Here is a 27,960-nt window from a genome sequence, read left to right as displayed (position 1 = left end):
GAGAGCGGAGCCCCTGAGCCCGGAGCTTAGCGGGGTGGGGGGAGGAGGGCAGAGGGGGCGCGCGGGGCGGGGGGTGCGGGCGGGGCGGGGCCGGCGGCGGGACCCACTGCTCCTCCCCCTAGGGCCCCCGCGCGGCCCCCGGTCGCCCGGGCAGCGGCGGCGGCGGCGGCGGAGGAGCTCGCACCCCGACCCCGGCGGGCCCCGTCAGAGAAGCCCGCACAGGTGAGACTCGGCCCCCACGCCTCGCCCCCACCACGGCCCCGCACGGCTCGCTGCCGAGTTAGTTGAGCGAGTCCGGCCAGCACCGCGCGGGGACTCCGTGCCAGATCCGCACCTGCGATCCCCAGGGTCCTGCCCCGCTCCCGCGGGCTCCTGCACCCGCTACGCAGCAACCCCGCTGCTGCTCCAGCGAAGTGTGAGGTGCTCCTTGTGGGAGGGTGTCCCTAGTGACTGTCCTGTGCCGGTCTACAGCACCTTCGCCCGGGCCAGCACCTGCCCTTCTTGAGCTGTCCGCTGGCCCGGGACCCCGAGTAGCCCCACCCGCGCCCCCAGCGCACTGACTCTGGTCCCCAAACCGGTCTTGCAGGTCCCAGGAAGGTGGCGTCAGCATCTGCAGCCGTGTCGACGTTGTCGGAGCCTCCGCGGAGGACCCAGGAGAGTCGGACTAGGACCAGGGCCCCGGGCCTTCCCACCTTCCCTATGGAGAAGCCAGCTGCCTCGACGGAACCCCAAGGGCCTCGGCCCGCCTTGGGCCGCGAAAGTGTCCAGGTGCCCGATGACCAGGACTTCCGCAGCTTCCGGTCAGAGTGTGAGGCCGAAGTGGGCTGGAACCTGACCTACAGCAAGGCCGGCGTGTCTGTGTGGGTGCAGGCTGTGGAGATGGATCGGACTCTGCACAAGATCAAGGTACCTGCAGCCTCCACTGCTCCCTAACTCTCTCGCAGTCGGCTTCTTGTCCTGAGTCAAACCGGGGACCCACAGAGGGGTGCATCTGGACCCAGAGCCTCCTACTGTAAACCAGGAGGAGGCATGGCCAACTGAGGCCCAGACAGCGCATGTGGGCATGACTTCACTGCACTCTAACCCAGGCATGCCTGCATGTTTGGGAGATGGGTGGTGGCCAGGGAATAGTTTTTCTCAGAGAGATCCCTTCCAGAAAACTCCCACTTGGACCCCGAGCTTGACTCACTAGGCGCGAGAATGGCCCCTTTGCTCCTTCATTCCTGCTTTCTAGTCTGAGATGGGTCTTCTCTACTTTCTGTACTCTTGGGTGCCAAGGATAAGATTCCTTCCTGCTTGGTCCCTTTAGTCCTCCCTGTAGTCTTTGAGTCTCCAACAGGCCTTTAGGACTGTGGTTGGCAGCTCCTGAAGGCTCCCTTGCTCTGAGCCACTCCGGAGGATGAGCTGGGGGAGGCGGGACTTGGGGTCCAGGGAAACCAGTTCTGAAAGCAGTTGTGTGCTCACCAGCCCCTCACAGCCATCTCCCCTCCTCCCAGTCCCATGATTCTCTTCTCTGTCATGACAGGGCAGGCTTGGGGTTTGATGAGGCAGAGATCCTGGTCTAGGGGCCTCAGTAGCTGTCCCTCACACATGTGGTTTTGCTGTGAGTGCCGCATTTCAGGGTGTGAACTTCCCTTTAGAGGGTTCCTGAAAAGGCTCTGCCTTCACACCCTTCTGCTGCTCTGGGTCAGGTGAGGATGCCTTCACTGGATTGAACAGGGTCCCTCCTGCCTGGGGCACACCAGAACCTGAGGTGCTGGCCTTCCCTTCTGGTACTGTGCTTTTCTGCCTTGACTTAATCATTTACAGCTTTATCCACCTGTCCCCACACGATTGGCTTGCTCTTCCTGCTGTCCCTTTGCCCTCTGTGACTGTCTCTGTACGCCTTGGACAACTGACTCTCTCTGGGTTTCTGTGTATACCTCCCTCCTCTGAGTCCTGTCCAAGCTTAAAGGCCCTGGACTGGAGCTCCTCCAGGGCCTAGCCTAGGTCTGAGCCTGAGGGACAAGGAAGAAAAAGGCAGCTGGCAGTGCCAGTGTGTTGCTGCCCGCATGCAGGCTTCTCTCCCACAGCATCCGCAGGGATGTGATGTTGGGGAAAGACAGGAACAAAGTGAAAGGTGGTGGCCTGTGGCTGAGAGGGTGGCGACCAGGAGGATGCAGGGGCTGGGAGTGTGGCTTCCCTACAGGGCTGGCTCTCTAGGACGAGAGTGTGTGTGTGTGTGTGTGTGTGTGTGTGTGTGTGTATGGGGGGGGCGTGGGTACTCCTACCCTTTGTCAACAGGGTGGAGCTGCCTCCCCCATCTTACTTGGTTAATGGATAAACGCAGCTTTGCCCAGGACAGGAGTTGGCAGGCATAGGGACCAGGCTGCCTTAGACAGACTCTTTGTGGCTAGGTAGGACTTGAGAGTATTTGAAAAAGCTGTGGTGTCATGGACTTCTGGGCAGGACATACTTTTTTTTTTTTTTTTTTTTTTTTTTTTTTTTGGTTTTTCGAGACAGGGTTTCTCTGTGGTTTTGGAGCCTGTCCTGGAACTAGCTCTTGTAGACCAGGCTGGTCTCGAACTCACAGAGATCCACCTGCCTCTGCCTCCCAAGTGCTGGGATTAAAGGCGTGCGCCACCACCGCCCGGCCAGGACATACTTTTTTTCCCACACACACATTCCAGTACTTCACCTGCTGAGCAGAGACTTTTGTACAACCTGCCTGGTAATCTTGTCCTCCTACAGTGGGGTGCAGGTGAGGATCTGAGGACCAGAGAACCCCAGGGTCCAGTACATGGTCACATGGCTATGTCCCAAGAGAGAGCTTGGAGCCTTGATGGTTAGCCTCCGAGTCTAATCTTGTCTCTTAACTCTTCTCTCATGCTGCCTCCACCTCAGTGTTTGCCACAGTAGAGGAGGTGAGCAGAACCTAGGCCCAGGGGAGCCGTGACACCTCAGCTATGGGTGTTACCAGTGGCCAGCCTCCATCCCTAGTCCTCTCTGCGTGGCAGTTGGAGCTGAGTGATGAGCAGAGGTCTCTGAGCTTCCTGTCCCTAGATTCCGGGACTTGCAGTTGCCACACAGTTAATCCTGTTCTTGATACGTGCCCTGCTCCTGGCCAAACATTTCCCCTTGGTTATCTGATTTAGTCTCACGCCAGTCCTGGGTAGTCATCAGTCTGTCTCTTACAAGCAAGGGCATCGCACAACTGAGGCAGGAGAGCAGCCCAAGCCAGCCTGCTCCAGAGTTGCTGGCCCTGTCTGATGCACTTGCATCCTTAGGCAACAGTGGCCTTTAACCCCATCAATAACTCTTTGAAGAACTGAAGGACTTTATGTTCTCATCATCCCATTCTTGATTGATGGATGGCAAAGCTGAGGGCCAGAGGGGTGGGTGACTCTTGCCAAGGTCCGGTAGAAGCCAGAGCCCCAGGGATCACTGGGTCATTTCAGGAAGCTGGGACTCAACCTCGGTTTTTGCTGAGATTCTGCCCACTCTCCTCCTCTGTCTTCTGTCCTGTGCCCTGTGATTGTGTGTGTAGGGGGATGGCACCTGCCTATTTACTTGATTGATTTTCTCCTTCTCTTCTCCCTGTCTCTGTGTCCAAAGGTCCCTGGAAGCCACCATAGCTCTGGGCCCAGCAGTCAGAGCCAGGACAGAGGACAGGGGTTGCTGGAGGCTGCCCCTACTCTCTCCCTCCCTCCTGGCCTCTAGACTGGCCTGGTTTCAGGCCTGGGCTCTGGGTAGTGGACAGGAGGCAGACAATGCTGCCTGCAAGTCTAGGTCCAGTACCAGAAGCAGATGTTGAACATGGACCCTAGAGACCAGAAGACTGATTAGAACCCAAACACAGGTTTCCCAAAGCTGCGAGGAACAGAAAACATTTCTCAGTCATTCAGGGAACTATCTGAATAAACTAACTTCTGATATCCTTTTGCTGTATTTGAGTGAGGCATGTCCCTTCCACTCTGGGCTGTCTGCTCATCTGCCCTTGCACCTTCCTGACATAGGGATCTCTGAACTCAGTGGCTGGGCCGTGGGCGAGAGATGCAGGGCAGCCCTGGCCGTTGTGCTCTGGATGACCTGTGCCCGGGTCTTCTGATGCCTGCTGCATGCCTCTCCATGCCAGGCAGAGGACGACTCCCGGGTCCTTCCCACCGTTCTCAGACCTTAATGGAGAGTGGGGTGACGGTTCTAAGTGGGCCCGGGGCACAGGTTTGTGAGCACGCAGGGGTGAGCCTAAGAGGAACCAGCACCTGTGCCAAGAGCAGACCGATGTCAGAAGCTCTGGGGACTCGGAGTTGGAGCAGGAGGGAGAGAGCTCTGAAGAGTGTATGACTTCCAGGTCAGGAGTCCTCTCTCTCCTTTGCAGGAAGTCTAGGTGTCCCCTTCTGGCCCTGACTCACTGTCTGTCCCATGCCATAGGCACCTGGAGGACAGTCTCTCAGCTAGTGTCCAGAGGTCCCCATCTCATGAGCCTTTTCCTGTCTCCTGTGACATGTGTGCTCACTCGGGATCTCTGAGGACCTTTCTCTCCCTCAGTAGTCTGAAACTCATTGGGCAGTGGTGGTGCACGCCTTTAATCCCAGCTCTCAGGAGGCAGAAGCAGGTGGATCTCCATGAGTTCGAGGCCAGCCTGATGTACAGAGTGAGTTCTGGAACAGCCATGGTGGTTACACAGAGAGACCCTGTCTCGAGAAACTAAACTAGAAACAAAAAACAAACAATAATAACAACAACCGCAGTAACAACCACAACAACAAAAGTTTGAGATTCAAAGCTGTGCCGGGAAAGACAAGGGGTTGGGTGCATAAGTCCAGGGCTACTGCCTTTTTTTTTTTTTTGTCTTTTTAAAAAAATGATTTATTATTTATATTTTATGTGCATTGATATTTTGCCTTCATGCATGTCTGTGTGAGGGTGTCGGATCCCCTGGAGGTAGAGTTACAGGCAATTGGAAGCTGCTCTGTGGGTGCTGGGAACTGAACCCAGGTCCTCTGGAAGGGCAGCCAGTGCTCTTAACTGCTGAGCCATCTCTCTAGCCCTATTTTTTTCTTGCTGAGCCTGCTATCATCTTGTGGGGTAGGACTCATTGATCCAATGGAGCAGATATGGACAAATGGAGCCTTGAAGTTGGAGTTCACTTGTGCAAGATCAAACAGAAGTGGCTGAAGGCCCTTTGTCCTTCCCCCAACACACACACACACTGTTGCCTTCTCTCTGTCCCTTGGCCTGGCTCTGAGTCCTGTTGGGCCATTCTGTCTCCAGAACCCCATGGAGACCCAACCTCTGTCCTTGGGTCTCTCTGTGTTGTCATTGTGAGAGGACACCTTGGAGGGACCCAACTGGGTAAAAGTCCAGTTCTTCCTGTGTGGTCAGAGGGTCACTTGACCTTTCTGGGTCTGTTTTCTTACCTGTGGTGGCAAGGCTGGGAGCTGATATGGTTTTAGGATCTGGAGTTGGGGGAGTTTAGGCCCTAGCTTGGCCTTTGCCTCGTCCATCTCCGCAGGACGTTGCTGGACAGGTGGTTTGTAGAGGTGATGAGACTTCACTGCAGGGCGAGGGGGAAGGATGGCCAACTAAGGCCTCGGTGATCTGTGCCCATAGGTGAGCACTCTGAATCCAGGGATGGCTCTGAGGAGTCCTGCCTTGGCCTGGCCTGACATAGGACGCTTGGACGAAAGGGCTTCCAGAGCTGTCCTGGGGATCAGAGCCCAGAGAGGTACCCAGGGAGTTAATAGTTGTGCTACGGAGAAGGCGGTGGCTGGAGGTATGGAAGATGCCGTCCTGCTCCAGGTACCTGCTTGAGTTGAAGCTGCACAAGAGAAAACACAGGATTCAAAGTCTCGACTGAGTGGCCCTGGGCAGACTGCTTCCATTCCTCATCTGTTCCACGTGGACAGGAAGTGCAGCTTGCCTGATGCCATTCAGTCAACACCACTGGATAGCCGCTGTACCTGGGGACAGCCAGAGCGGTCACTGAGAGAGTTTCCTGGAGCACAAAGCCTAGGTGGTGGCTTGGACTTGAGGGGGATAGGAGTTTGACAACATCGGCAGCATTCTGCACAGACACAGAGACAGGGAGACAGGACAGGACACTGGGAAAGGTGCCCTGGTTGGGAATGGGACTAGCAAGGGGTTAGAGAGGCAGGCCAGGCCTCTGGCCATCTGGAGTAGGTGTCTCATGGTACCAGAGTTTTGCTGTGGGGAGAGGCTGCTGCAGCTGCATGTGTTTGGGCGGTGGTGCTGGGTCTAAACTGCAGCAGGGGCTGTGGGCAGTGCAGCATGGGGTCATCCAGAAAGATTAAGGGATGACAAAGTGTGCGCTGTGATTTGCCCAGAGGTCCTGACAGTGGGTGGTCTGCCTCAGGCTATGTCCCTGTTGGGGGTAGGGGAGCCCTCAGCTCCTAGGCTGACTTAGTGCCCTCCACACCCAGTTCCCCATGCTCTAGCTTTTAAACTTTAACGAGCCTCAGCTCAGTTTCCAGGGGAGAGTGTTTAAAGTTTCAGGAGATGAGAGAAAGGAGCGAGCCCTGGAGACAGCTGGGTTCTCTCCTCCCTTGTGCCTCCACACCTGGTTGGACCACCTGGAGCCAAAGCCTTGGGAACCCTGGCCCTAGAGGCTCTCTGTGGAGGTCTGGGACCTAGGCTGGGCCCCTCTAGAGTATTCCCACCAGCACAGATGGGAATAGAACCCGATCACAGCCCAGACCCCTTACCTGGGCAGATGATTATCTTTGGACTGCAGGTGCTGGGCCCCTCTAGAGTATTCCCACCAGCACAGATGGGAATAGAACCCGATCACAGCCCAGACCCCTTACCTGGGCAGATGATTATCTTTGGACTGCAGGTGCAGGGACAGCTCAGACTAGGTGTCGGGTTGGTGGTATCCCCAATCCTTTCTTCTTCATGCCCTCTTCCAGCATTCTGTGTGAGGTAGATGCTGCAGGCCCCTGTAGAGATTAAAAAACATGGGAATGAAAAGCTCCTGCCAAATACACATTCTTGTCACCTGCCAGTAAATGGAACCTGGGGCTAGTGACTCTGGGCAGCTGGCGCTGTTCTCTGGGGCGTTATTTTATTTATTTATTTTTTACATTTTAGATGTGTATGTGTACATATGCATACACCCGTGTATGTCAAGGCAAGGGATGCAGAGGACAACTTGCTGACGTTGGTTCTCTCCTGCCATCATGCAGGTCCCAGAGGCTGAACTCCGGTCCTCAAGTCTTGGTGGCCTTACTGCCCATCTCTGGGCTTCACATACTTTCTAGCCTTCTGCCTTTCAGTCTGGGCTCCCAGAAGACAAGCGCATGCCGCATCTCTAGAATCTTTCTGTCCCGGGGCAGGTATCCCAAGAGTCCACACATTTAAGGAGTGTATGCTCTATGCCAAATATTATGTTATGTGGGAATTTGGCATCAAATCACACTTTTTATACCCTGTTGTTATGAGGATCATACCCTGACAGGGAGCCAAGCAAAACAGAAGCAAACAACTGAAGAAGATTCCAGAGGGCGGCTCTGTTCTGAGCACAGGGTAATGTGGCGGGGGTGGAGGATTCTACGTCTGGGCTTCTGTGTGTGGAACTGGATTGTGGGTGGCTGTGTGTGACACGGCCTTCAGACGAATGAGCTCCCCACAAGCAGGTACAAGGTTCCCCAGTCCCAAGCAGGCACCTGAGAAGTTTGGGTCACTCCACACTGAATGCGTGTGTGTGCCAAGTGTGAGACTGTGTGCTTCTGTGTCTGGCATTGCTCTTTGTGTGAGTCACACCCCCTCACTGCAGGAACAGAGTTGTCTCTGATCCAATTATGTCTGCTCAGCTGTCTCCTGGCAGCTCCTGCCCCCTGGTGCAGCTCTGGCTCTGCCATGGTTTTCCCTTCCTGCTTCTTCTTTGTCTGCCTCTGGCCTCGCTCTGGGTCTCGGGGCCTCCCTTTTTTCGCCCTGTCTCTGTTCTTTTCTCCCTGCCTGGTAGCTGCCCGGGTCGCTGATAACTCTACTTGCCTCTTTTCCTTTCTATTTTTTTTCTTTCCTGGTCTCAGTTGTTTATTCATCTAGCAAACTCCTTTTGCTGTCTGCCTGCTCTGCCAAGCTCTTGTGTTGGGGATATGGAGGGAGATGAGACCTGGGCCCTCCTCTCCAGAGACTCCAGGCTTGGTGGAAGAGACAGGAAGCCTTCAAAGGAGTGTTGGGACAGAGCCTTGGGCTGAGATCAGTGACTGGGGATGAAGCAGTGCTTCAGCAGGGAGCAGTGCCTAGGCCCAGCCAGCTCTGTGGGCTCCCAGATGGGGCACACTGAGGCTGAGGAGGCAGGGGGGCAGGACAGTTGGATTTGACCCTGAGGCTCTCAAGCTTGGCAGTGCCGTTGTCAGTTCCAGGGTTTAGAAAACTCCCTGGCTTCAGGGGACCAGTTGACTTGGAAACCTGGAGGCTTGAAAGAGGATATGGCTACAGAGGCCAAGCAGAGATGGTGGGGCCTTGCCAGGAAGGCTGTGATGCAGCAGAGCTAGGAAAAAGGAGAGGAAGCAATTAGTCCGGAGCCAAACTCAGGTTCCAGACACTGAAGGGAAACAGGTACTTCGGACAGCAGCTAATCAGCTAGCGCTGGACACGGGGAGCCCAGTGGCCTGGGGCCTGGCTGGGGCTTGATGCCCAGAAGGCTACTGAGGGAGCATCTGGTGCTTGCTAGGCCTTTAGTTAGGGACATCGTCCATGATGGTCCCTGATAGCCGGGGAGCGTTTGTCTCCGCGTCCAACAGCAGCCCTAGTCCTGTCTTGTGTCACTTTACTGGGCTCCCCCTCCTTCATTTGTCTCCCCCGTCCTCACCCTGCTGTGGAAGCCAGAGGGGCAGAACGGGAGGTTCTCTGCAGCGTTCATCACTGCTCAGAGCTGGGCCTGCTGCTGAAGCTGAGGCGGGGATGTCCAGTGAAGCTGCTGGAGACCCGTGGGAGGGAGGGCACCAGGCAGAGCCGGGATGAGTCACCCAGCCCTGGATGGAGAGCAGCAAGGAAGGGCTTGGGTGGGCCCTGCAGGCAGCTCTGTTAACAGAGACATGGCAGGACGCCCCTCCACCACCTGTCTTGGGGGTAGTGAAAGTTGAGTTGCAGGTAGTTGCTGTCAGACCCCTTTACTTTAGAGGAGAAGGATATGGGGACCAATAGCCATATTCCAGGTGTGAATACTGAGCTGGAAGAAGGGATCAGAGACTTCGTATCTCTGTCAACATGTGTGTTCTTCAAGCAAAGCCTGCCCCAAGATTCTCTCCCCATTCCACCCATACCCCATAAGCCCTAGCCTCAGGCATGGACAGTCCTAGTCTGGCTAAGTGCTGGCCTTCCTCGCATTCCTTGGTTCCTGCAGACCAGGTTCAGGGGTGCACTCCAAGCCGCCATTCACTAAGGCACACTGACTTCCCATAGAGCGGGCACAGAACCGGGCACAGCGGGCACTCCATTAACAGTTACTGAATGGATGGATGAATGAACGGACTGAGTACCCACGGGACAGCTCCATTTCCTACCTTAGCCTCGTTCACTCAGGGGAACTCAGGTTACCTCGGGCAGCCGCGTGTGCCTTCTCCTCCCCTAGGCCAGCCGTTTCTGGTTCCCAGTTTGCACCGGCCTCTGCCAAGAGTTTCTTCCCTTTTCACCGAGTACCATCTGCCCGCCTGGCTTTTTTTTAGGGTTTGGCTTTGCCGTGTTTTCCTTTGCCTGTAGTTCCTCTTTCTTCTGTCTCTGCCGTGACCCTTCAGGATCATCATTACCTATTCCCGTGCTGACCCGAGAGCGGGAAGCCCTTCTGGTTCCTACTCCTAACACAGAGTCAGTCTCTATGGTGGACAGTGGCATGGAAGCATTTCCAAATGACCTAGGTATCAGCCCACAGTGTCAGACCTCAGCCCGTGAGCCTCGGCTTCCAGGTCCAGGGAACAAGGTCTTAGAGGTTCTGGATGGAACTTCTTCTTTCTTCTTTCTTTTCTTTTCTCTCCCCGCCCCCAGGAGAATCATGATTCATAAGGCTAGAAAGGGCAGTAGGGGCCAGATCCCTGGGGAATTTAAATCCAGGCTGAAGAAGCAGTTGATATATAATAGGGCAACAAAGTTTCTTTAAAAAACAATTTTATTGCCAACCTGTGGTGGCGCACACCTTTAATTCCAGCACTTGGGAGGCAGAGGCAGGCGGATCTCTTGAGTTTGAGGCCAGCCTGGACTACAGAGCTAGTTCCAGGACAGCCAGGGCTACACAGAGAAACCTGTCTTGAAAAAACAAAACAAAAAAGGCATGTGCCACCTGGCAGATGTGCCCCACTAACTACCACCTTGGCCTGGACAGAACTTTTAGTTTGGACACTAAAGTGTTTTTTTTTTTTGTTAGGTCTCACTGTAGGCAAGCTGTCAAACTAATTTATTCTACTGCTTTAGCTTCCTATGTACTAGGATTACAAATATGCAAAATGAAATGGTGTTTTTATATTTCATAAATATTATTGCAATAGTAAGAAGAATCCAAAAATCATAACCTAGAGAAGTGGCATATCTCCAAAGTTGCAACTGTTAGGGATGCTGAGGCAGGAGGATCACTTATACTCGAGTTTGAGGCCAGTCTGGGTAAATGGCAAGAACCTTGTGGGGGCCGGCCTGGTGTGTAGCTTTTCTGCACTTGGTGGAGTGCTGCCTGGCCTGTGCAAGCATGGCGCTCTGCGTTCTTCTCTCAGCGCTGCATGAACTGGATGCAGCGGCACACGGCTGCGATCTCTGCACTCGGGAGGCACAGATATATCGGATAAGAAGTTTGAGATGATCTTTGGCTATGGAGCAAGTCCAAGGCCAGCCTGGTCTACATGAGACTATTTCAAGAAATTTTTTGTTGTTGTTGTTTTGAAAAAGAAACTCCGTCCACCCCAATCCCTGGTTTCCTGAGGGGACACCCCCAGCACTCCTTCCAGCTCTTTTTCAAAGGCGTAGGTAATCCGTGAACATAGTGGAGACCACGCCCAGGGTTCCATTCACGTTTGCATTGGCGGAGTTGCTCAAATCACTAGAGTTATTAATGCGTGAACATTCTGGCTGCTGTTTTCTACTAGGCCTGTTCTGGGCTCTGAGGGTTGCAGAGCTGTCTGTGAGGCTGCCCCTGCCCTGGGTGTGGGGAGGGAGGGGATGGACAACACGGCCCTTGGTGGCTCGGTAGTCGTTAGGGTGAACTGGACTGGGCTTGCTTAGGCTGTTCTCCAATATAATTTTCTAATACAAATGCAATAATATACTCATGAATATTGTAACAGAACTTTTATTTTTTCCCAAGTACTGGGGGTTGAACCCAGGCCCTCACACAGGCTAGGCAAACACTGCCTCTGAGCTACATGCTCAGTTCTTTGTGTGTGCACAGGTGCACCTGTTTGTGTGTGTAAGCCCATGTATGTATCAGAGACCAGAGAAAAACCTTGACTCCCATACCTCAGATGCCATCTACCGTGCCTTTTCTTCTCTTTCTTCCTCTTCCTCCTCCTCCTCCTCCTCCTCCTCCTCCTCCTCCTCCTCCTCCTCCTCCTCCTCCTTTTCTTCTTTTGTTGCTCCAGTGTCTTTGATTGGCCTGGAACTTGACAAGTACACTAGCCTGGCCTGTGAGCTTCAGGAATCCAGTTGTCTATTTCTTGTAGTGCTGAGATTACAAGTGTGAGCTACTTAAAAAAATCATTATTGAATTTTATGTGTATCGGTGTTTGTCTGCACGTATATCTGTGTAACATTGCCAGAAGGCCAGAAGAGGCATCAGATCCCCTGGGACTGGTGTCGCAGGTGGTTGTGAGCCTCCAGATGTGTGGCAGGAACTGAACCTAGAAGAGCAAGTACTCTTAACTGCTGAGCCAGCTCTCCAGCACGCTCCCCCCACCCTAGGCACCCTCCTCCCTCTCCCCAGCAACCTCCACTCCCATTTTTAACATGAGTTCCAAGGTCCTGATTCTTGAAAATCAAGTATTTTGCCAACTGACCTCTATCTCCAGCCTCCCAGTCTCCTCTTTAGCGTGTGTGTGCATGGGGCCTGTGCCCTCCCCTGGGAGAGCGTGCACGTGTGGAGGTCGGAGGTGGATAGCGGGTATCTTCCTCTTTGGCACTCTTAGTTTTTGAGACAGGGTCTCTCACTGAACCGTTGCTTGCTATTTCAGCTGGACTGGCTGGCCAGTGAGCCGCCGGGATCCAGCTGTTTTCGCCATGCAGTCTGAGGTTATGGTGGCTTTGGCTTGGGTGCCGAAGGTCTGAACCCAGGCTTCCGTTTGCTTGGCAGCCGCTTTCATGCTGAGCTGTCCCCAGCCCTTTCCTTAGCCTTTTTGTTTTTTGTTTTAAAACTTTTTATTTTGAGGCAGGGTCTCATTAAGTTCTAGGCTGGCCTTGAACTTCAAATCTTCCTGTCTTAGCATCTCAGGTACCTGAGATTTCACAGCTGTGCCAACCAGCCTGGCTGCCAAATTATTTTCTAGAACAGTAAAGTTAATTGTTCTTGTCACTGTGTGAGATTCTTTTCCTTAGGTGGGAAGCTGCTGAGGACCTGCCCCAAGGCCTTGTGCTCATCCTGACACTAAAGTACTGGAACCCCAGTAACACTTTTAGTACGTCCTTATAAGAACCCCAGGAACACTGTTAGTACGTCCTGATAAGAACCCCAGGAACACTGTTAGTATGTTCTTTTTTTTTTTTAAAGATTTTTTTTTTTTTTTTTTTTTTGGTTTTTCGAGACAGGGTTTCTCTGTGGTTTTGGAGCCTGTCCTGGAACTAGCTCTTGTAGACCAGGCTGGTCTCGAACTCACAGAGATCCGCCTGCCTCTGCCTCCCAAGTGCTGGGATTAAAGGTGTGCGCCACCACCGCCCGGCTAAGATTTATTTATTTTTATGTATACAACATTCTGCCTCGATGTATGCCCGCACGCCAGAAGAGGGCACTAGATCTCATTACAGATGGTTGTGAGCCACCATGTGGTTGCTGGGAATTGAACTCAGGACCTCTGGAAGAGCAGCCAGTGCTCTTAACCTCTGAGCCATCTCTCCAGGCCCATGTACGTTCTTATAAGAACCCCAGGAACACTGTTAGTACGTCCTTATAAGAACCCCAGTAACACAGTTAGTACGTCCTGATAAGAACCCCAGGAACACTGTTAGTACGTCCTGATAAGAACCCCAGTAACACAGTTAGTACGTCCTTATAAGAACCCCAGTAACACTGTTAGTACGTCCTTATAAGAACCCCAGTAACACTGTTAGTACGTCCTGATAAGAACCCCAGGAACACTGTTAGTACGCCCTGATAAGAACCCCAGTAACACAGTTAGTACGTCCTTATAAGAACCCCAGTAACACTGTTAGTACGTCCTGATAAGAACCCCAGGAACACTGTTAGTACGTCCTGATAAGAACCCCAGTAACACAGTTAGTACGTCCTTATAAGAACCCCAGTAACACTGTTAGTACGTCCTGATAAGAACCCCAGGAACACTGTTAGTACGTCCTGATAAGAACCCCAGTAACACAGTTAGTACGTCCTTATAAGAACCCCAGTAACACTGTTAGTACGTCCTTATAAGAACCCCAGTAACACTGTTAGTACGTCCTGATAAGAACCCCAGGAACACTGTTAGTACGTCCTGATAAGAACCCCAGTAACACAGTTAGTACGTCCTTATAAGAACCCCAGTAACACTGTTAGTACGTCCTGATAAGAACCCCAGGAACACTGTTAGTACGTCCTTATAAGGACTGGATAGTTCATACATTAGCAGGTAGATTCCTGTGTTAGTTTATAGGTATAAATATTTTTCAGATTATTATTATTATTGTCATTATTATTATTATTATTATTATTATTATTATTATTATTATGTGTTTTAGAGACAGGGTTTCTCTGTTCATGGCTGTCCTGGAACTCACTCTGTAGACCATGCTGGCCTCTAACCCAGAGATTCACCTGCCTCTGCCTCCAGAGTGCTGGGATTAAAGGTGTGCGCCACCATCTGGCTAGATTATTACTATGTTTGTTTGTTTTGGTTTATCGAGACAGGATTTCTCTGTAGCATTGGGGCCTGTCCTGGAACTAGCTCTTATAGTTAGTAGATAGGCTGGAGAAGTGAGACACAATGAGGAATCTGCCAGCTGTTCCTCCCTTGCCGGCGCACCCTCCAGAAGGGTTTAAGTACTGCACCGTATGTCCCTTAGCCAGCACTTCCCGCTGTCTGCGTGCTTCCCGCAATCAGCAGCCTGTGGACTCTGGTTCTTTGCTTCGGTTCTGTGTGGCCCTGGTCCTTCGGTGTACTTGTCTGGGCCTGTTTAACATCTGTAAGATGGTGATTGCTGACTCAGGCTTTGGAAGGTTATGGGGTGATATGTATGAAGGACAAGAACCGTGACCTCAACATCTGCTGAATTTGAGCTTCCCCAGAGTCCACATATAGGTGTGTCTGTCTGGTTAGTGAGCCATGTCAGTGGGTCAGCACGTGGTGGTGGCTACCGTCAGGGCTGTGGTTGACTTGGACCTTAGCTGGGGAGCCTTCCTTTGATTTGAACCTGGCTCTGTGGGAAGCATCGCTCAGATGTTTTGTGGTGAGAAGTTAGTGGGGTCTTCCCTCACCTTTTTCAGGGCCTCAGTTTCCCCCGTGGTGGTTGTCAGAGTCGTGGTCAGAGGCATCATCTGTTTCCCAAGGGCAGGACTCTGGGGACCACTGTTTGAAGTCTACATGGGCTTGCTATGTATCTGTGCCCATTTATTTACTAATCATTGCCCTGGTCATGGTTGTTCAGAGCAGGGCAGAGCCTCTTGGAGGTGACCTTTGCTCTCCGTCAGTGTGGAGTCTGCGGCTCCAGTGCTGAGTGCTGGGACCAGGGAGCCTCTTCAGAGTTCTGAAAGAGGTGAGGGTGGCCTGAGACACATGGCACTCTCTGCCCATCCCCCATGCCTCGCTCCTAACCCCTGCTTGCTCTGCACTGTGAGTTTTCATCCTGGCATCTTTTACTCTTTTACTCTGCTTAGGGGCTCCTCTTTGGGAACTGGCCTTAGGCCTAGCTTGTCTCTGATTGGTTACTCACTCCCTGCGTTGATTCTAACAGGCCAGGCACCCATAAGGTTCAGGAAGCTGCATAGGAGGCTGGAAGGGCAAGGACCAGGGTAAAGCAAAGGATCGGCCAAGCCACAGACTACAAGGATGTGCAGGTGGATGTGGTCTTCTGGCATGGAGCCCTGCTGGGTGGGAACAGCGACTTTACAGATGTTCACTGCATGCTAGTTAGATTTCATACCCTATCCCATCCAGTCACAATATCCTTAGGAGATAAATATTGTTACTGTCCTTAGTTTGTATGTGAGGAAGCTGAGGCTCATGTGTTAAGTCTTGTGCCTGGGGGAAGAGCTGGGATTAGATAGTAAACTGCCTGTCATAGAGCATTCATGACTGTCCCCTGGCACTCTTCCTTGCTTATCCAGTGGCATCTGCTGTAGCTGTGTGGGTTTGGGGTGCTCACGCAGTCATGGGGATCCCCACATCAACAAGATTTGGGGAGAGTACTAGGACTCTGCTTGGAACTTCCCTGCTGATACTTGGTCCCCCTGGGACTCACTTGTGCCATGGCAGCCGTCACACACTGCTGTATCCAGACTTTGAAAGCTTTACAGCCCAGCAGGGCTCCTAGGGGAGTGTGGCACTCCATTTGGGTTGGTATGGAAAGACCCTCTGCCCTTTGCCACAGGCCACAGATGCCTGTGGACACACCCAACCTGGCCGCTCGTCCTGCCTCAGGCTCACCCCTCTCAGCAGCAGCCAGCAGTCTCGCCTTCCCTGCAGACTCCACGCCACTTGCCGCCATGAGCCTCTGCAGTTGCTTTCTCTGTCTTAAAGGGCCATACTGTGTCTGTGACAGCATGGTCCCAGAGCGTGTTTTGGGGTGCTCTGTTCTGTGATGGCGTGGTCCCAGAGCGTGTTTTGGGGTGCTCTGTTCTGTGATGGCGTGGTCCCAGAGCGTGTTTTGGGGTGCTCTGTTCTGTGATGGCGTGGTCCCAGAGCGTGTTTGGGGTGCTCTGTTCTGTGATGGCGTGGTCCCAGAGCGTGTTTTGGGGTGCTCTGTTCTGTGATGGCGTGGTCCCAGAGCGTGTTTGGGGTGCTCTGTTCTGTGATGGCGTGGTCCCAGAGCGTGTTTTGGGGTGCTCTGTTCTGTGATGGCGTGGTCCCAGAGCGTGTTTGGGGTGCTCTGTTCTGTGATGGCGTGGTCCCAGAGCGTGTTTGGGGTGCTCTGTTCTGTGATGGCGTGGTCCCAGAGCGTGTTTTGGGGTGCTCTGTTCTGTGATGGCGTGGTCCCAGAGCGTGTTTTGGGTGCTCTGTTCTGTGATGGCGTGGTCCCAGAGCGTGTTTGGGGTGCTCTGTTCTGTGATGGCGTGGTCCCAGAGCGTGTTTGGGGTGCTCTGTTCTGTGATGGCGTGGTCCCAGGTCTCAGGTCTGGCAGGAGGATGGTGTTTTCCAGGCAGGGTTGGTCTTTCCCATCTGGATCTGGGCGCTGCAGGGTCAGGGAGGACAGGACGGGTAAACCTGGCCCCAGGGAAAGCATGGTCCTGGGTTGGACTCCTACATTTGAAGCTGAGATGTGTGCTCATTGTCCTTCCATCCTCATTCTCCAGTGTGACATGTTTGAGAGCTTGCAAGGCCAAGCCCGATTTCAAACTTGATTTAGAAAAGTTCTGGTTAAGAAGTAGGAGGAGGGAGGGGTCTATTGAGATAGCTCGGCAGGTGACACTTGCTGCTACTCCTGGGGACCTGAGTTCAGTTCCTGGAGCCCACGTGATGAGAGGAGCAACTTATGTGAATTGTCCTGAGCTCTGCATGTACAACACACACACACATGCACACACGCATGCACACACACACACGCACACACACATGCACACACATGCACAGTGCACGCACACACGCATGCACACACGCACGCGCACGCACACGCACGCACGCATGCACACACACGCATGCACGCACGCACATACCCCATTATATATAGATGCACATACATATTTATTTGTCTGTCTATTTATCTATCTATCTATCTATCTATCTATCTATCTATCTATCTATCTATCTATCATCTATCTCAAGGCATAACAGAAGGTTCACCAGTTAAGAGCAGTGACTGCTCTTCCAGAGGACCTGGGTTTAATTCCGATTCCTAGCATCCACATGGAGCAGTCCTCTGTAACCCCAGTTCCAGGGCATCTGATGCCCTCTTCTGGTCTCCATAGACACCATGGTAGTGCACAGACATATATTCAAGCAAAATACCCACACACATAAAATAGTAATTTAAAATAATGTAAAAATATTTTTAAACTGGGCAGTGGTGGCACATACCTTTAAACCCAGCATTTGATTGGCAGAGGCAGGCAGATCTCTGTGAGTTCAGGGTCAACCTGGTCTACAAGAGCTAGTTCCAAGACAGACTTCAAAGCTACAGCAAAGCCCTGTCTCAAAAACCAAAAAAACAGCCAAACTCCTAGAGGAAAATTTGGTGGTCCCTGCCTGTAATCCATTTGGGAAGTGGTGGCGAGAAGATCAGGAGTTTAGTGTCATTTTAGCCACACAAGAATGTTGAAGAAGGGGGCTGGAGAGATGGCTCAGAGGTTAAGAGCATTGCCTGCTCTTTCAAAGGTCCTGAGTTCAATTCCCAGCAACCACATGGTGGCTCACAACCATCTGTAATGAGGTCTGGTGCCCTCTTCTGGCCAGCAGGCATACATACATACAGAATATTGTATACATAATAAATAAATAAATATTAAAAAAAAAAAAAGAATGTTGAAGAAAGGTTGCTTGTTTGTCCCAGAACCAAAATAATCACAGAGAAACCATACTATTTAAAATCACTACTTGGCCCATTAGCTCTAGCTTCTTATTTGCTAACTCTTACATCTTAATTTAACATATTTCTAGTAATCTGTGTATCGCCACAAGGACATGGTCTACCAGCAAAGTTTCAGTGTGTTTATCTCTGGCAGAGGCTCTATGGCTTCTCTAAGCTCCACCTCCTTTCTCCCAGCATTCAGTTTAGTTTTCCCCACCTACCTCTAAGTTCTGCCCTATCAACAGGCCAAGGCAGTTTCTTTATTCACCAATGATATTCACAGCATACAAAGGGGAATCCCACATCATCTCCCCTTTTCTGTTTAAATAAAAAAGGTTTTTAACTTTAACATAGTAAAATTACATACAAAACAGGTATCAAGCAAGAATTACAGTTACAATATTTATATCTACTTTATCTTTTATCATAACTAAGGAAAACTATAACTATAAATTCTTCAACTCCATCAAAGACTCCAGAAGGATATATTACATAAGTAAACAGGAATTGTATTGTAAGCAACTTCCAAAACTCTAGAATTGACAGAGACATCTCGCTGCCTGGACAGTCACCCAAACTTCTCTACCATTGAGGCATCCATCTTCAGCCTACAGGCCCATAGTATCCAGCAGATTTTTCCACAAAGCAGGAAATTTCAAAGATAGATTGGCAGTTTGTCAGTCACTTTCTTCTGTATCCTGCAGAATGTCTGGCAGACTCTTTCATGAAGCAGGAACCCCAAAGGATGGTCTCACCTTTAGGCAAGTTCAACAGTCATTTCTCTGTGGGTCCTGCATATCTAGTTAAACAGTCCAGGCAAGAGCAGTCTTTTGCCCAAATGGTTAGCCAACTCCATAAGGAGCCTCTTCAATGCCCATCTTCCTCTTTAAATAATTGGTGCTGACAGGAGCAGATGTGTCTCATTGTCATGATAAGTCCTAAATTCTTAAAACATTTTAAATGCCATATTCTGTAGTCTTTGAAAGGTTTGAAGAATGCCTATCCATCTGAAATACATCTCTGTACATCCAGAAAATCTAACATGACTACAAGCTTGACTATTACAGATGACTATCTATTAACCTATATTTCTTAATTATACATTACATTTTTAAATTGACTGCACAAATACCTTAATCAAGAGCAGAAATATACATATAACAAAATTGACCTTAAATTTGTATCAATAAACCAAGATCCATACCAATGCAAAGTATTCATCTCTATATCACAGGAAAGCCAAGCACAGTGGCATAGCACCTGCTGTTCTAGCCCTCAAGAGGCTGAGGCCAGAGGAGTTTGAATGAATCCAAGTCTAGCCTTGGCTACATAGCAAGGCTCTGTCTCAGAAAACAAAACCAGAGATACTTGTCATCCACCCCCATATACAAACAAAAGGGCATAGAGCTGACTTTGAATCCCTGCCCAGCTGCTTTCTTGATATATGCTATAATTTTCTTAGTCTCCGGCTCCCCAGTTCTGCTTCGCAGCACAGGAGGGGTGGAGATTTATCCGCACCTTCCGAGGCTGCTGCAGAGAAGACTGGGTGCTAACAGTGATGGCCGTGTGGTCTTTGCCGACATCTGCAGCCCTTTTTCTCACCGTCGAATCTCTCCCTGCCCACTCACTCACATACTGTTGTCTCCTTCAGTCTGGTACAATTCTCGTCTTCTCTTGACATTCGGAATTGTGGTACTTACAGGCCAGTTCCCTCCGCTGGGTTTGCCTGGTGTTTTTCTTGTGATCAGTGTTGTGCCTGTTGGGAGGTCGCACCTACGTGTTGTCTCCATTCTGTCCCCTGCACCTTGCTAGGGAACACATGATTGTAATTTGACCCATTACAAACCTACCATCCTTCCGTACTGTGAAGTTACCCCCGCCCCGCCCTTTGTGTGTTTGGACCTGGGGACCTTCTGTACGCCACGCCTCAGAAACTTGAGCCACGCAGCACACCGTGCCCTTTTCTGGCTCTGGGCCTTGGTCCTGACAGCACTCTCTGCCCCCGCACTTGACGTGTGCAGGATGCATGTGCACACATGTGTAAAGCCAGAAGTTGACATTGAATTGTCTGTCTCGACAACGCTCCACTTTATTTAACGAGACGGGATTCATCAGTGACGACATCACTGATTCGAACAGTCCAGCTAGTCAGCTTGTCCCAGGAATCTCCTGAGTACTGGGATTGCCGGCCTGCCACACTGCCGGGCATTTACGTGGTGGTGGGATTTGTACTTAGGGTCCTCACACTTACTGAACCATCTCTCAGACTCTTATTTTCCCTTGTAATTAGTAAGTATTTGATAGGCAGCGCCTTGAAACTATGCACATAATCCGTTCTTAATCATACATTGCATTTATTTAGCCGGACCTGTATATACTTTGGTTTCTTATTGGGTTCAGTACAATCTGTTGTTATCACTGTTGTTTTTAATCACTCATTTTAGTCAGCTTGTCCTAGATGTAGCTCATGGCAGAGTGATCAGCTGCCCTAGTTTGCCTGGAGTTATGATCTCCCAGAACTTGTGACAATAGACTCCAAGAAGCTGCTCAGCTTTCAGGCTGGCTTTCATGTCTGCTGCACAAGTCCTTTCTCTGCCATTCTTTGAGTGCCTCCTTCCCTTCTGGCATGAAGATGTCCCAGGCTCATCCTAGGCTTCCCATGGCGTAGCTCAGGAATCACCCATTTCTCCAAGCAAATTTGGAATCAGGAACCTTTTGAGTATTAGGCTTTGTTTGCCACGGCATAGAAACTTGAGCCAGGTGGATGTGCACACCCGCTTAGTACACCATGCTCTTGCCTGGCTCCGGGCCTTGGTCCTCATTGCACTCTCTGCCCTGTCCTTGGTAACCACCGCTCTCCAGGAAGCCTGCTCCCCCATTGGCCCCTGAGAATCCAGGCTGTTCTGAGCCCTGCCAGGCATGTTACCTCATCTTCCTTGTCTGGAAGGTTAAGCCCAGGCTTCAGACTCACCTCCTGACTCAGGACAAGACTAGAGACTGCTAGTTAGCTGGGGGATCCAGTCGCACACTTCCACAGACTAGAAAAGTAAAAGGGGCAGAGGGAAGACAACTTAGATAAAACCACGCTTTATAGGTATAAGGTGGAGTTCATTCTTGAATTCTGTCGTTGCTGTATTACTTGTAGAACCCACAACTTTGGCCATGCCAAGTATTGGCTCTGCCTATGGCCTCTATCTTTCTCTTGCCTGAACTTTAGACTCTCAGTTATGGTAGTGCATGCCAGTAGGATTTGCTGAAGGAGATGAAGGAAGGAGGATCACGAGTTCAAAGCTAGCCTAGAACTCTTTAAAATAAAAAAAAAAATGCATATGTATTTGTGCATGCATGTGTGTTTTGTGCAGGTGCACATGTGTGCATGTGCATGTTTCTGTGTCCAGACTAGAAGCTGTGTTCTGATTAGAAGCTCAGTCTAGGAGAGGGCAGATCTGTCTGGCTATCTCGTGGCTGACAGCTAGAACTCTTCATTCTAAAATGGGTCTCATTCTCAGAATGGAGCTATGACCTGGAGAACTTTTTTACTTAAAAATTTGTTATTAACTGGGCATAGTGGTATACATCTTTAATCCCAGCACTCAGGAGGCAGAGGCTGGCAGATTTCTGTGAGTTAGAGGTCAGCCTGGTCTACAAAGCAAGTTCCAGGACAGCCAAGACTACACAGAGAAACCCTGTCTCAAAAAACTAAAGGGAAAAAAATTCGTTATTTCTGAAGCACTAATAATAACATTTCAGAAAATCAAAAATACAAATGAAAGGGAAACAAAACATCGCACTCCTATCCACAGACGGCCGCCAGGGCGGGCCACCTGAGAGCCATGTGTCTCAAGCTTTTTATAAGCATAGATTTTCCTCGCTGCATTTTTCAGTTTGTAACATCCTTGGGGGGGGGGGCAGGATTGCCATCATTTGTTTCTATAAGTTTTCACCATCTAATACTCAGATCACCTTCAGGGGACGTCTCTTGTAAGGTGGTGCAGGGCTGCTGTCATGCAAGGCACTAGAGGCCGAGACTGGGAGGTCTCACATTCAAGTCCAACCTGGGCAATTTAATAAAATCCAATTTCAAAATAAGTGCAAAGAGGCCTGAGGATTCATCTCAGTCATAGAGCTTGTCTTACATGCAATGAGGCCCTGGATCAAATCTCTGGTTAAGAGGAGGAGAAAGAGGAGGACTGTCCTATTTACAGCTGATGTTTAACAACCCAGAGTCACACTTGGTGATGCCCGGGGCTGGACAGATGGCTCAGTGGGTAAAGAGCACTGGCTGCTCTTCCACAGGACCCGGGTTCAATTCCTAGGCAGCTCACAACTGTCTGTAACTCTAGTTCCGGGAGATCTGACACTCTCACATAGACATACATGCAGGCAAAACACCAACACACATAAAAGTAAATCATTTTAAAAAAATGCAAGTTGGTAGTGGCACACACCTTTGATCCCAGTACTCAGGACACTGGCGGATCTCTGAATTCAAGTTCGGCCTGGTCTATAGAGCGGGTTCCAGAATGGCCAAGGCTACATAGAGAGACCATGTTTCGAAGGATCTAAAAACAACAATAACAAAAAACCCAAATGGTGAGCCAGTCGTAGTGACACAACTTTAATCTCAGCACTTGGGAGGCAGAGGTAGACAAATCTCTTGAGTTTGAGGCCGACCTGAGCGAGGTCCAGGAAAGCTGGGGCCACAGAGATATCCTATCTCAAAACAAAACAAAACACCAAACAAACATCGTTATGATGTCAACCTGACAGAATGGACAAGGTGGGGAGCTCTGCAGTGCCCAGCACCTGGCTTTGTCTACGTCTGTTCTTATGGTGTCCCTTAGCTTGTTCCTCCGTGACCTTTATTGTAATCTGAAGTGGTGTGTAGGGGGGACATAGTGAGTTTCTTGTACTTAGAATCCTTAGCTGGGAGCAGCCTATTATGGGCTTTCATGGTGCCAAGGCCTGTCCTGGGTGAGGAGGGAGGCGGTGCAGCCTCTCCTGTAGCTGCATGGACTCTGTCATGGGTAGAGAGTAACGTATGTGTGTGTGTGGCTTTCCTGTGTTGGGTGAATATCAATTCTGAGAGAGCATTATAGACCACACAGCAGAACTGTCGTGTTTGCCGTGGGGCTTGAGCTCGGGCTGGAGCAGAACAGGGACACTGAGTCTCACCTTTTGAATACAGATCCTGAGAACCCTGGTTCTCTCTTTGCCTGCTTCCTAGACATAAAAGCTGGATTAAATCCCAGCCACTTAACCAGTCAGGTGACCTTGGGCAGGTACTAAACCTCTTTGAACCTCAGGTCTCTCCTCGGCTTTCTTAACTGGTATAATCATCGGGAGGCCTAATAAAGCAAGGTACGCTTGGCAGTTTCCTCCCCTAGATGGGAAGTTCTTTGAGAGCACAACTAAGTAATAGGGAGATGTCTGAGGGTAGTCTCCTGGCCGAGGACGACAGATGTCTGAGGGTAGTCTCCTGGCCGAGGACGACAGATGTCTGAGGGTAGTCTCCTGGCCGAGGACGACAGATGTCTGAGGGTAGTCTCCTGGCCGAGGACGACAGATGTCTGAGGGTAGTCTCCTGGCCGAGGACGACAGATGTCTGAGGGTAGTCTCCTGGCCGAGGATGACAGATGTCTGAGGGTAGTCTCCTGGCCGAGGACGACAGGCAATTCGTTATCTAACCCAGGCAGACCTTGAATTTGGGATGATCCTCTTGTTCCAGCCTTTCAAGTTCTGGGATTATAAGAGTATTTTGAATCATGTACATGCGCGCGCGCGCACACACAGTGGCCTGGTAGTAAGGTCTATTTGGGCATTTGATTTTGAATCACACACATGCATGCACGCACGCACACACACACACAGTGGGCAGGTCGTAAGGTCTGTCTGGGCATTTGATTTTGAATCACGCACACGCACGCACACACACAGTGGGCAGGTCGTAAGGTCTGTTTGGGCATTTGATTTTGAATCATGCACATGCATGCACACACACAGTGGGCAGGTCGTAAGGTCTGTCTGGACATTTGATTTTGAATTACATGCACGCACGCGCACACACACACACACACAGTGGGCAGGTCGTAAGGTCTGTCTGGGCATTTGATTTTGAATCACGCACACACGCACACAGTGGACAGGTCGTAAGGTCTGTTTGGGCATTTGATTTCTCATTTAGTGTGTCCCTATCTCAAGTTCCTTATTGAATTAACTGTGAGCTTCTGCCCACGTGTTGCTCCCAGGGGACAGGGAGGGCAGACATAGAGATTCAGTGAGTGGGAGCCTGGATGGTTCTGAAGAGGAGACTGGGCTGCACTGGTCAGGGCTGACTGTCCTTTGGTGTAAGAGACCCTGACCACCATGTCTTCTGCAGTGCAGGATGGAGTGCTGCGACGTGCCAGCTGAGACGCTCTACGACGTCCTACACGACATAGAATACCGGAAGAAGTGGGACAGCAATGTCATTGAGACTTTCGACATCGCCCGCCTGACTGTCAACGCCGATGTCGGATATTACTCTTGTGAGCAGGCATACAAGACTCCAACCCCCTCAGCTTCCCACCAGGTCTCCTCCTCTAACCTCCCCTCCCTGTGGTCACTCCTGTGGTCGGGCTGCTCAGAGACCTGCATGCTGAGACAGCTGCCCTCTCCTGTGGTATACAAACATATTCTCACTGATGCACACACACATGTGTATGGGAACCTCTGAGTGCATACGACTCGTAGCCACATGCCATGTACCACAGAGACACATGTTTATGCACATGTGATCACAGTACTGTCTGTCTTACAAATATAGTCACATGTACAGATATGTCGGAACAATAAGGTAAGGGCTGTGTGAGGCCCTGAGGGGCAGGGTGGACAGAGACAGCAGGACAGGATTCTCCTGTGTCCTCCCTGGTTCCACAGAGTGTCTGTGGTACCTGTCTGGATGGGAGGGCTGGCAGTTCATAGGATCCCCAAGCCTCCCTCCTTAGCCTGGCTGAAGTGTTCCTTGCCCTCTGCAGGGAGGTGTCCCAAGCCTCTGAAGAACCGTGATGTCATTACCCTCCGTTCCTGGCTCCCCATGGGCACTGATTACATCATTATGAACTACTCAGTGAAGCATCCTGTGAGTTGCCCTCCTGGATGTGCAGAAGGATGATGGACAGGGCTGGGTGGTGGCTGCCACAGGGACTTCGGGCAGGCATGGGATCCATTTCCTTCCTGCATAGCAAGGATAATGACTCCTTGCAGGGGCTGCCAAGCAGCTCAGGGGAAGGGCAGTGTGGGCAGAAAGGGTGAGGATGTGAACTGGTGTGGCTGGCCTAGAAATGGGGAGCAGGAGCTCCATGGCAGGACCCTGGAGCAGGACTCACTTGAACTTCCTGTGCAGAGAGGGCAGGTGATCCTAGGCAAGGGCTGAGTGCCCATAGACACTGTAAACCCTGACTTAGCCCTGTACTGTGCTGATGGCACAGACACAGCTGTAAGAGGGGCAAGGACAACCTGGTCTGATCTTCTCCCTTAACCCTTAGATTAGAAGCCAAGTGATGTGAACAGCTATGAGTCTGTGCGTGTGTGTGTGTGTGTGAGTGTGTGTGCGTGTGCGTGCGTGTGTAAGTGCATGACTTTAAGAGTTCCTCTGCCCCTACCCAAATCTCACCTCCCTGAGTCTTTCATCCCCAGAAATACCCACCTCGGAAAGACTTGGTCCGAGCCGTTTCCATCCAGACGGGCTACCTCATCCAGAGCACGGGGCCCAAGAGCTGTGTTATTACCTATCTGGCCCAAGTGGATCCCAAAGGTGAGGGCTTGGCCTTGCAGTCCATTAATGGGCGCCCACCCTGTACAGGAAATGAACTTGATCTGCCAGGCCATCTGTTAGGGCCATCCAGTACTGGGGGTGTCTGTATTCAAAGCTAGTAGTTTGAAAGGACCTACAAGGCAGGCATTGCTCCTTCCAGGAGCTTGGACCTGTCCTGCCCTGTCTCCTTCAGCCACATCCCAGAGGCCTGGGTTTTCCAGGCCTGGCCTTTCACCTCACTTCCATGACAGCTGAGCACTCATCTGCCTCCTAGGCATCTTCCTCCAATTATCTTCTAGACACTGGAGACTTGTGTTCAACTTCCAGCTCGCCAGTGGCCTTCCAAGATCCACCCTTTCTTCAGATCACCTCTGCCCAGCACTTGCCAGTTAGCTGGGGCCAGCTTCTCCTTGTCAGCTCCCAAACCCAATACTTAGTCTCTCTCTGCCCTCCTCCTGTCTCACTCTGTGGCCCAGGCTGGCCTTGAGCTCATCACCATCCTGCCTCCAGCTCTAGTTGCTGGGATTGCAGGGCTGTGCTAACAAACTCAGCCCCTGGTTCTTACCTTTTCACCCTCTGACAGAGCTCCTAGCCTGTTGTTCTTGGTACTCACCTACTTTGTTTGTCCAAACCAGCTACCAGAGGAAACAAAAAAACAAAAACCTCTAGTTTCCTCTGACTCACCCGCTTAAAATGCCTCTGTGACTCTGTTGCCCTGAGTATAGCCTGAGTCTCTGCCCAGGATTTCTGCCTTCCATTCCCCATCTCGGTGTTCATACAACCTTTATCCTCCGCTAGCTGCCTGCACCTCTCCTTCCTCAGTGCTCCAGGGATGCACGCCATGACCCTTCCTCTGCCCCCAGTTCCCAGAGGCCTACTCCCTGCTTGTAGGCCCATCCCCCTCCAGCAGACATTGAGTTTCTCTAGTCCAGGGTGGGTGGGCATCATGGTAATACCCCATGTCTCTTGGCCCGTAAGGAGCATACAGAACAGGTATTTGGGAGTGAGCCCGATGGAGAGCTGGGCTAGGTCAGGCTGGTGTGCTGGGTTTATGGGGTCTTAGGAGGCCCAGAAGGACAGGCAGGAGAGAGGCTGAGCACCAGGGGCAGTCCTGGGTTATCAGTGTGAGGGGAAGAAGGTCACAGGCTGGACCTTGGTGGGTTAGAATACTTGTGGTCACCTAAGACCCTATGGTTTCTTCTCTGCAGCTGGAACTTGGCAGAGACAGTGGGGGGCTTGAGAACATCATGGAGGAGGAAGGGGTGGCCTCCCTGCAAACTCTGGCAGTGGGCAGGGCTAGGTGCTTAAGCCACCTTTTATCCTTGCCCCCATAGGCTCCTTACCCAAGTGGGTGGTGAATAAATCATCTCAGTTCCTGGCTCCCAAGGTAAGTGGCTTTGAACTTTGGGCATGGGGGAGGGGCAGCTAGCCGTGTGCAGGGGCAGAGTTAACTCTGGTTGATGAGACACTGGGGCTGCTGTGCTGTGGAGGGGTGTGGAGAAGTGCTGGTCTCTAGGCTCCCCTAACAATGTTCACGTGACTTACAGGCCATGAAGAAGATGTACAAGGCCTGTATCAAGTACCCCGAGTGGAAGCAGAAACACCAGCCACACTTCAAGCCATGGCTGCACCCGGAGCAGAGCCTGTTGCCCAGCCTGGCACTGTCAGAGCTGTCCGTGCAGCATGCCGACTCCCTGGAGAACATCGACGAGAGTGCCGTGGCAGAGAGCCGCGAGGAGCAGCGAGCAGGTGGTGCGGGTGGAGAAGGCAGTGATGATGACACCTCGCTCACCTGAGTACAGCCCCTCTGCAAAGACCGTGGCGACAGGACTGGGGCTGAGCCCTGGGGCACTGGGCCTTCTGCACTTCCTCCCTTCCCCCACCTGCCTTCTGGGGGCACTGGGCTCCTGCTCAGGTGGCTGTGGCCTGACTGGACATGGCCCCAATAAACAAACCACACAGCCCCAGCCAGCTCTTTCTTGTGCCTGCTTCTCATCTGCCCAGCAGACGCCTTGTTCTACAGTAATTTTCCTTAATACTATTATTGCTCACTGGACCTTTGCACCATAGGCATCGTGTTTCTGCTTGTGTAACTGCAGGATGGGGTCTGTTTCCTTTCCCCCTGTCCATTTGCACACTGACCTTTCTAGTCACAAAGGTGGTTGACTTGTTTCCCGGGGCTCTGTGAGGAGCTGGTCTGGCCAGAGGTCAGGTTTTTACTGTATGACAGACCTCTGGTTCATTCTAGCTGTGGACTATTGGGTCTGGCACACCCTCTGGCTCTTGTCATGGCAGAAGGAAGAGGAGGGACCCATAGG

The 27,960-nt window shown here is 51.4% G+C and overlaps 1 protein-coding gene across 1 annotated transcript; it reads left to right on the top strand.

Annotated features, from left to right (window-relative positions):
* Positions 1–53: 53 nt before the first annotated feature.
* Stard10 (StAR related lipid transfer domain containing 10) lies at positions 54–27,570 on the top strand. The gene is made up of 7 exons (XM_057777241.1): positions 54–222; positions 587–906; positions 24,227–24,374; positions 24,864–24,967; positions 25,525–25,642; positions 26,977–27,029; positions 27,190–27,570. Exons 2-7 carry the CDS (start codon positions 700–702, stop codon positions 27,436–27,438), a joined length of 879 nt encoding a protein of 292 aa, XP_057633224.1. The 5' UTR covers positions 54–222; positions 587–699; the 3' UTR covers positions 27,439–27,570.
* Positions 27,571–27,960: the final 390 nt, after the last annotated feature.

The sequence above is a fragment of the Chionomys nivalis genome, chromosome 8 (genome assembly GCF_950005125.1).
Source record: "Chionomys nivalis chromosome 8, mChiNiv1.1, whole genome shotgun sequence".
NCBI classification, from domain to species: domain Eukaryota; kingdom Metazoa; phylum Chordata; class Mammalia; order Rodentia; family Cricetidae; genus Chionomys; species Chionomys nivalis.
The sequence above is the reverse complement of the archived record's forward strand: the minus strand, read 5'-3'. Positions and strand labels throughout refer to the sequence as shown.

Bases quoted from the DNA above. Each gene is read 5' to 3' on its own strand.
- Stard10 (XM_057777241.1), top strand. From the start codon at position 700: ATGGAGAAGCCAGCTGCCTCGACGGAACCCCAAGGGCCTCGGCCCGCC. The intron at 25,643-26,976 runs GTGAGGGCTTGG...TTGCCCCCATAG, and splicing joins GGCCCAAGTGGATCCCAAAG to GCTCCTTACCCAAGTGGGTG. The intron at 27,030-27,189 runs GTAAGTGGCTTT...CGTGACTTACAG, and splicing joins CTCAGTTCCTGGCTCCCAAG to GCCATGAAGAAGATGTACAA.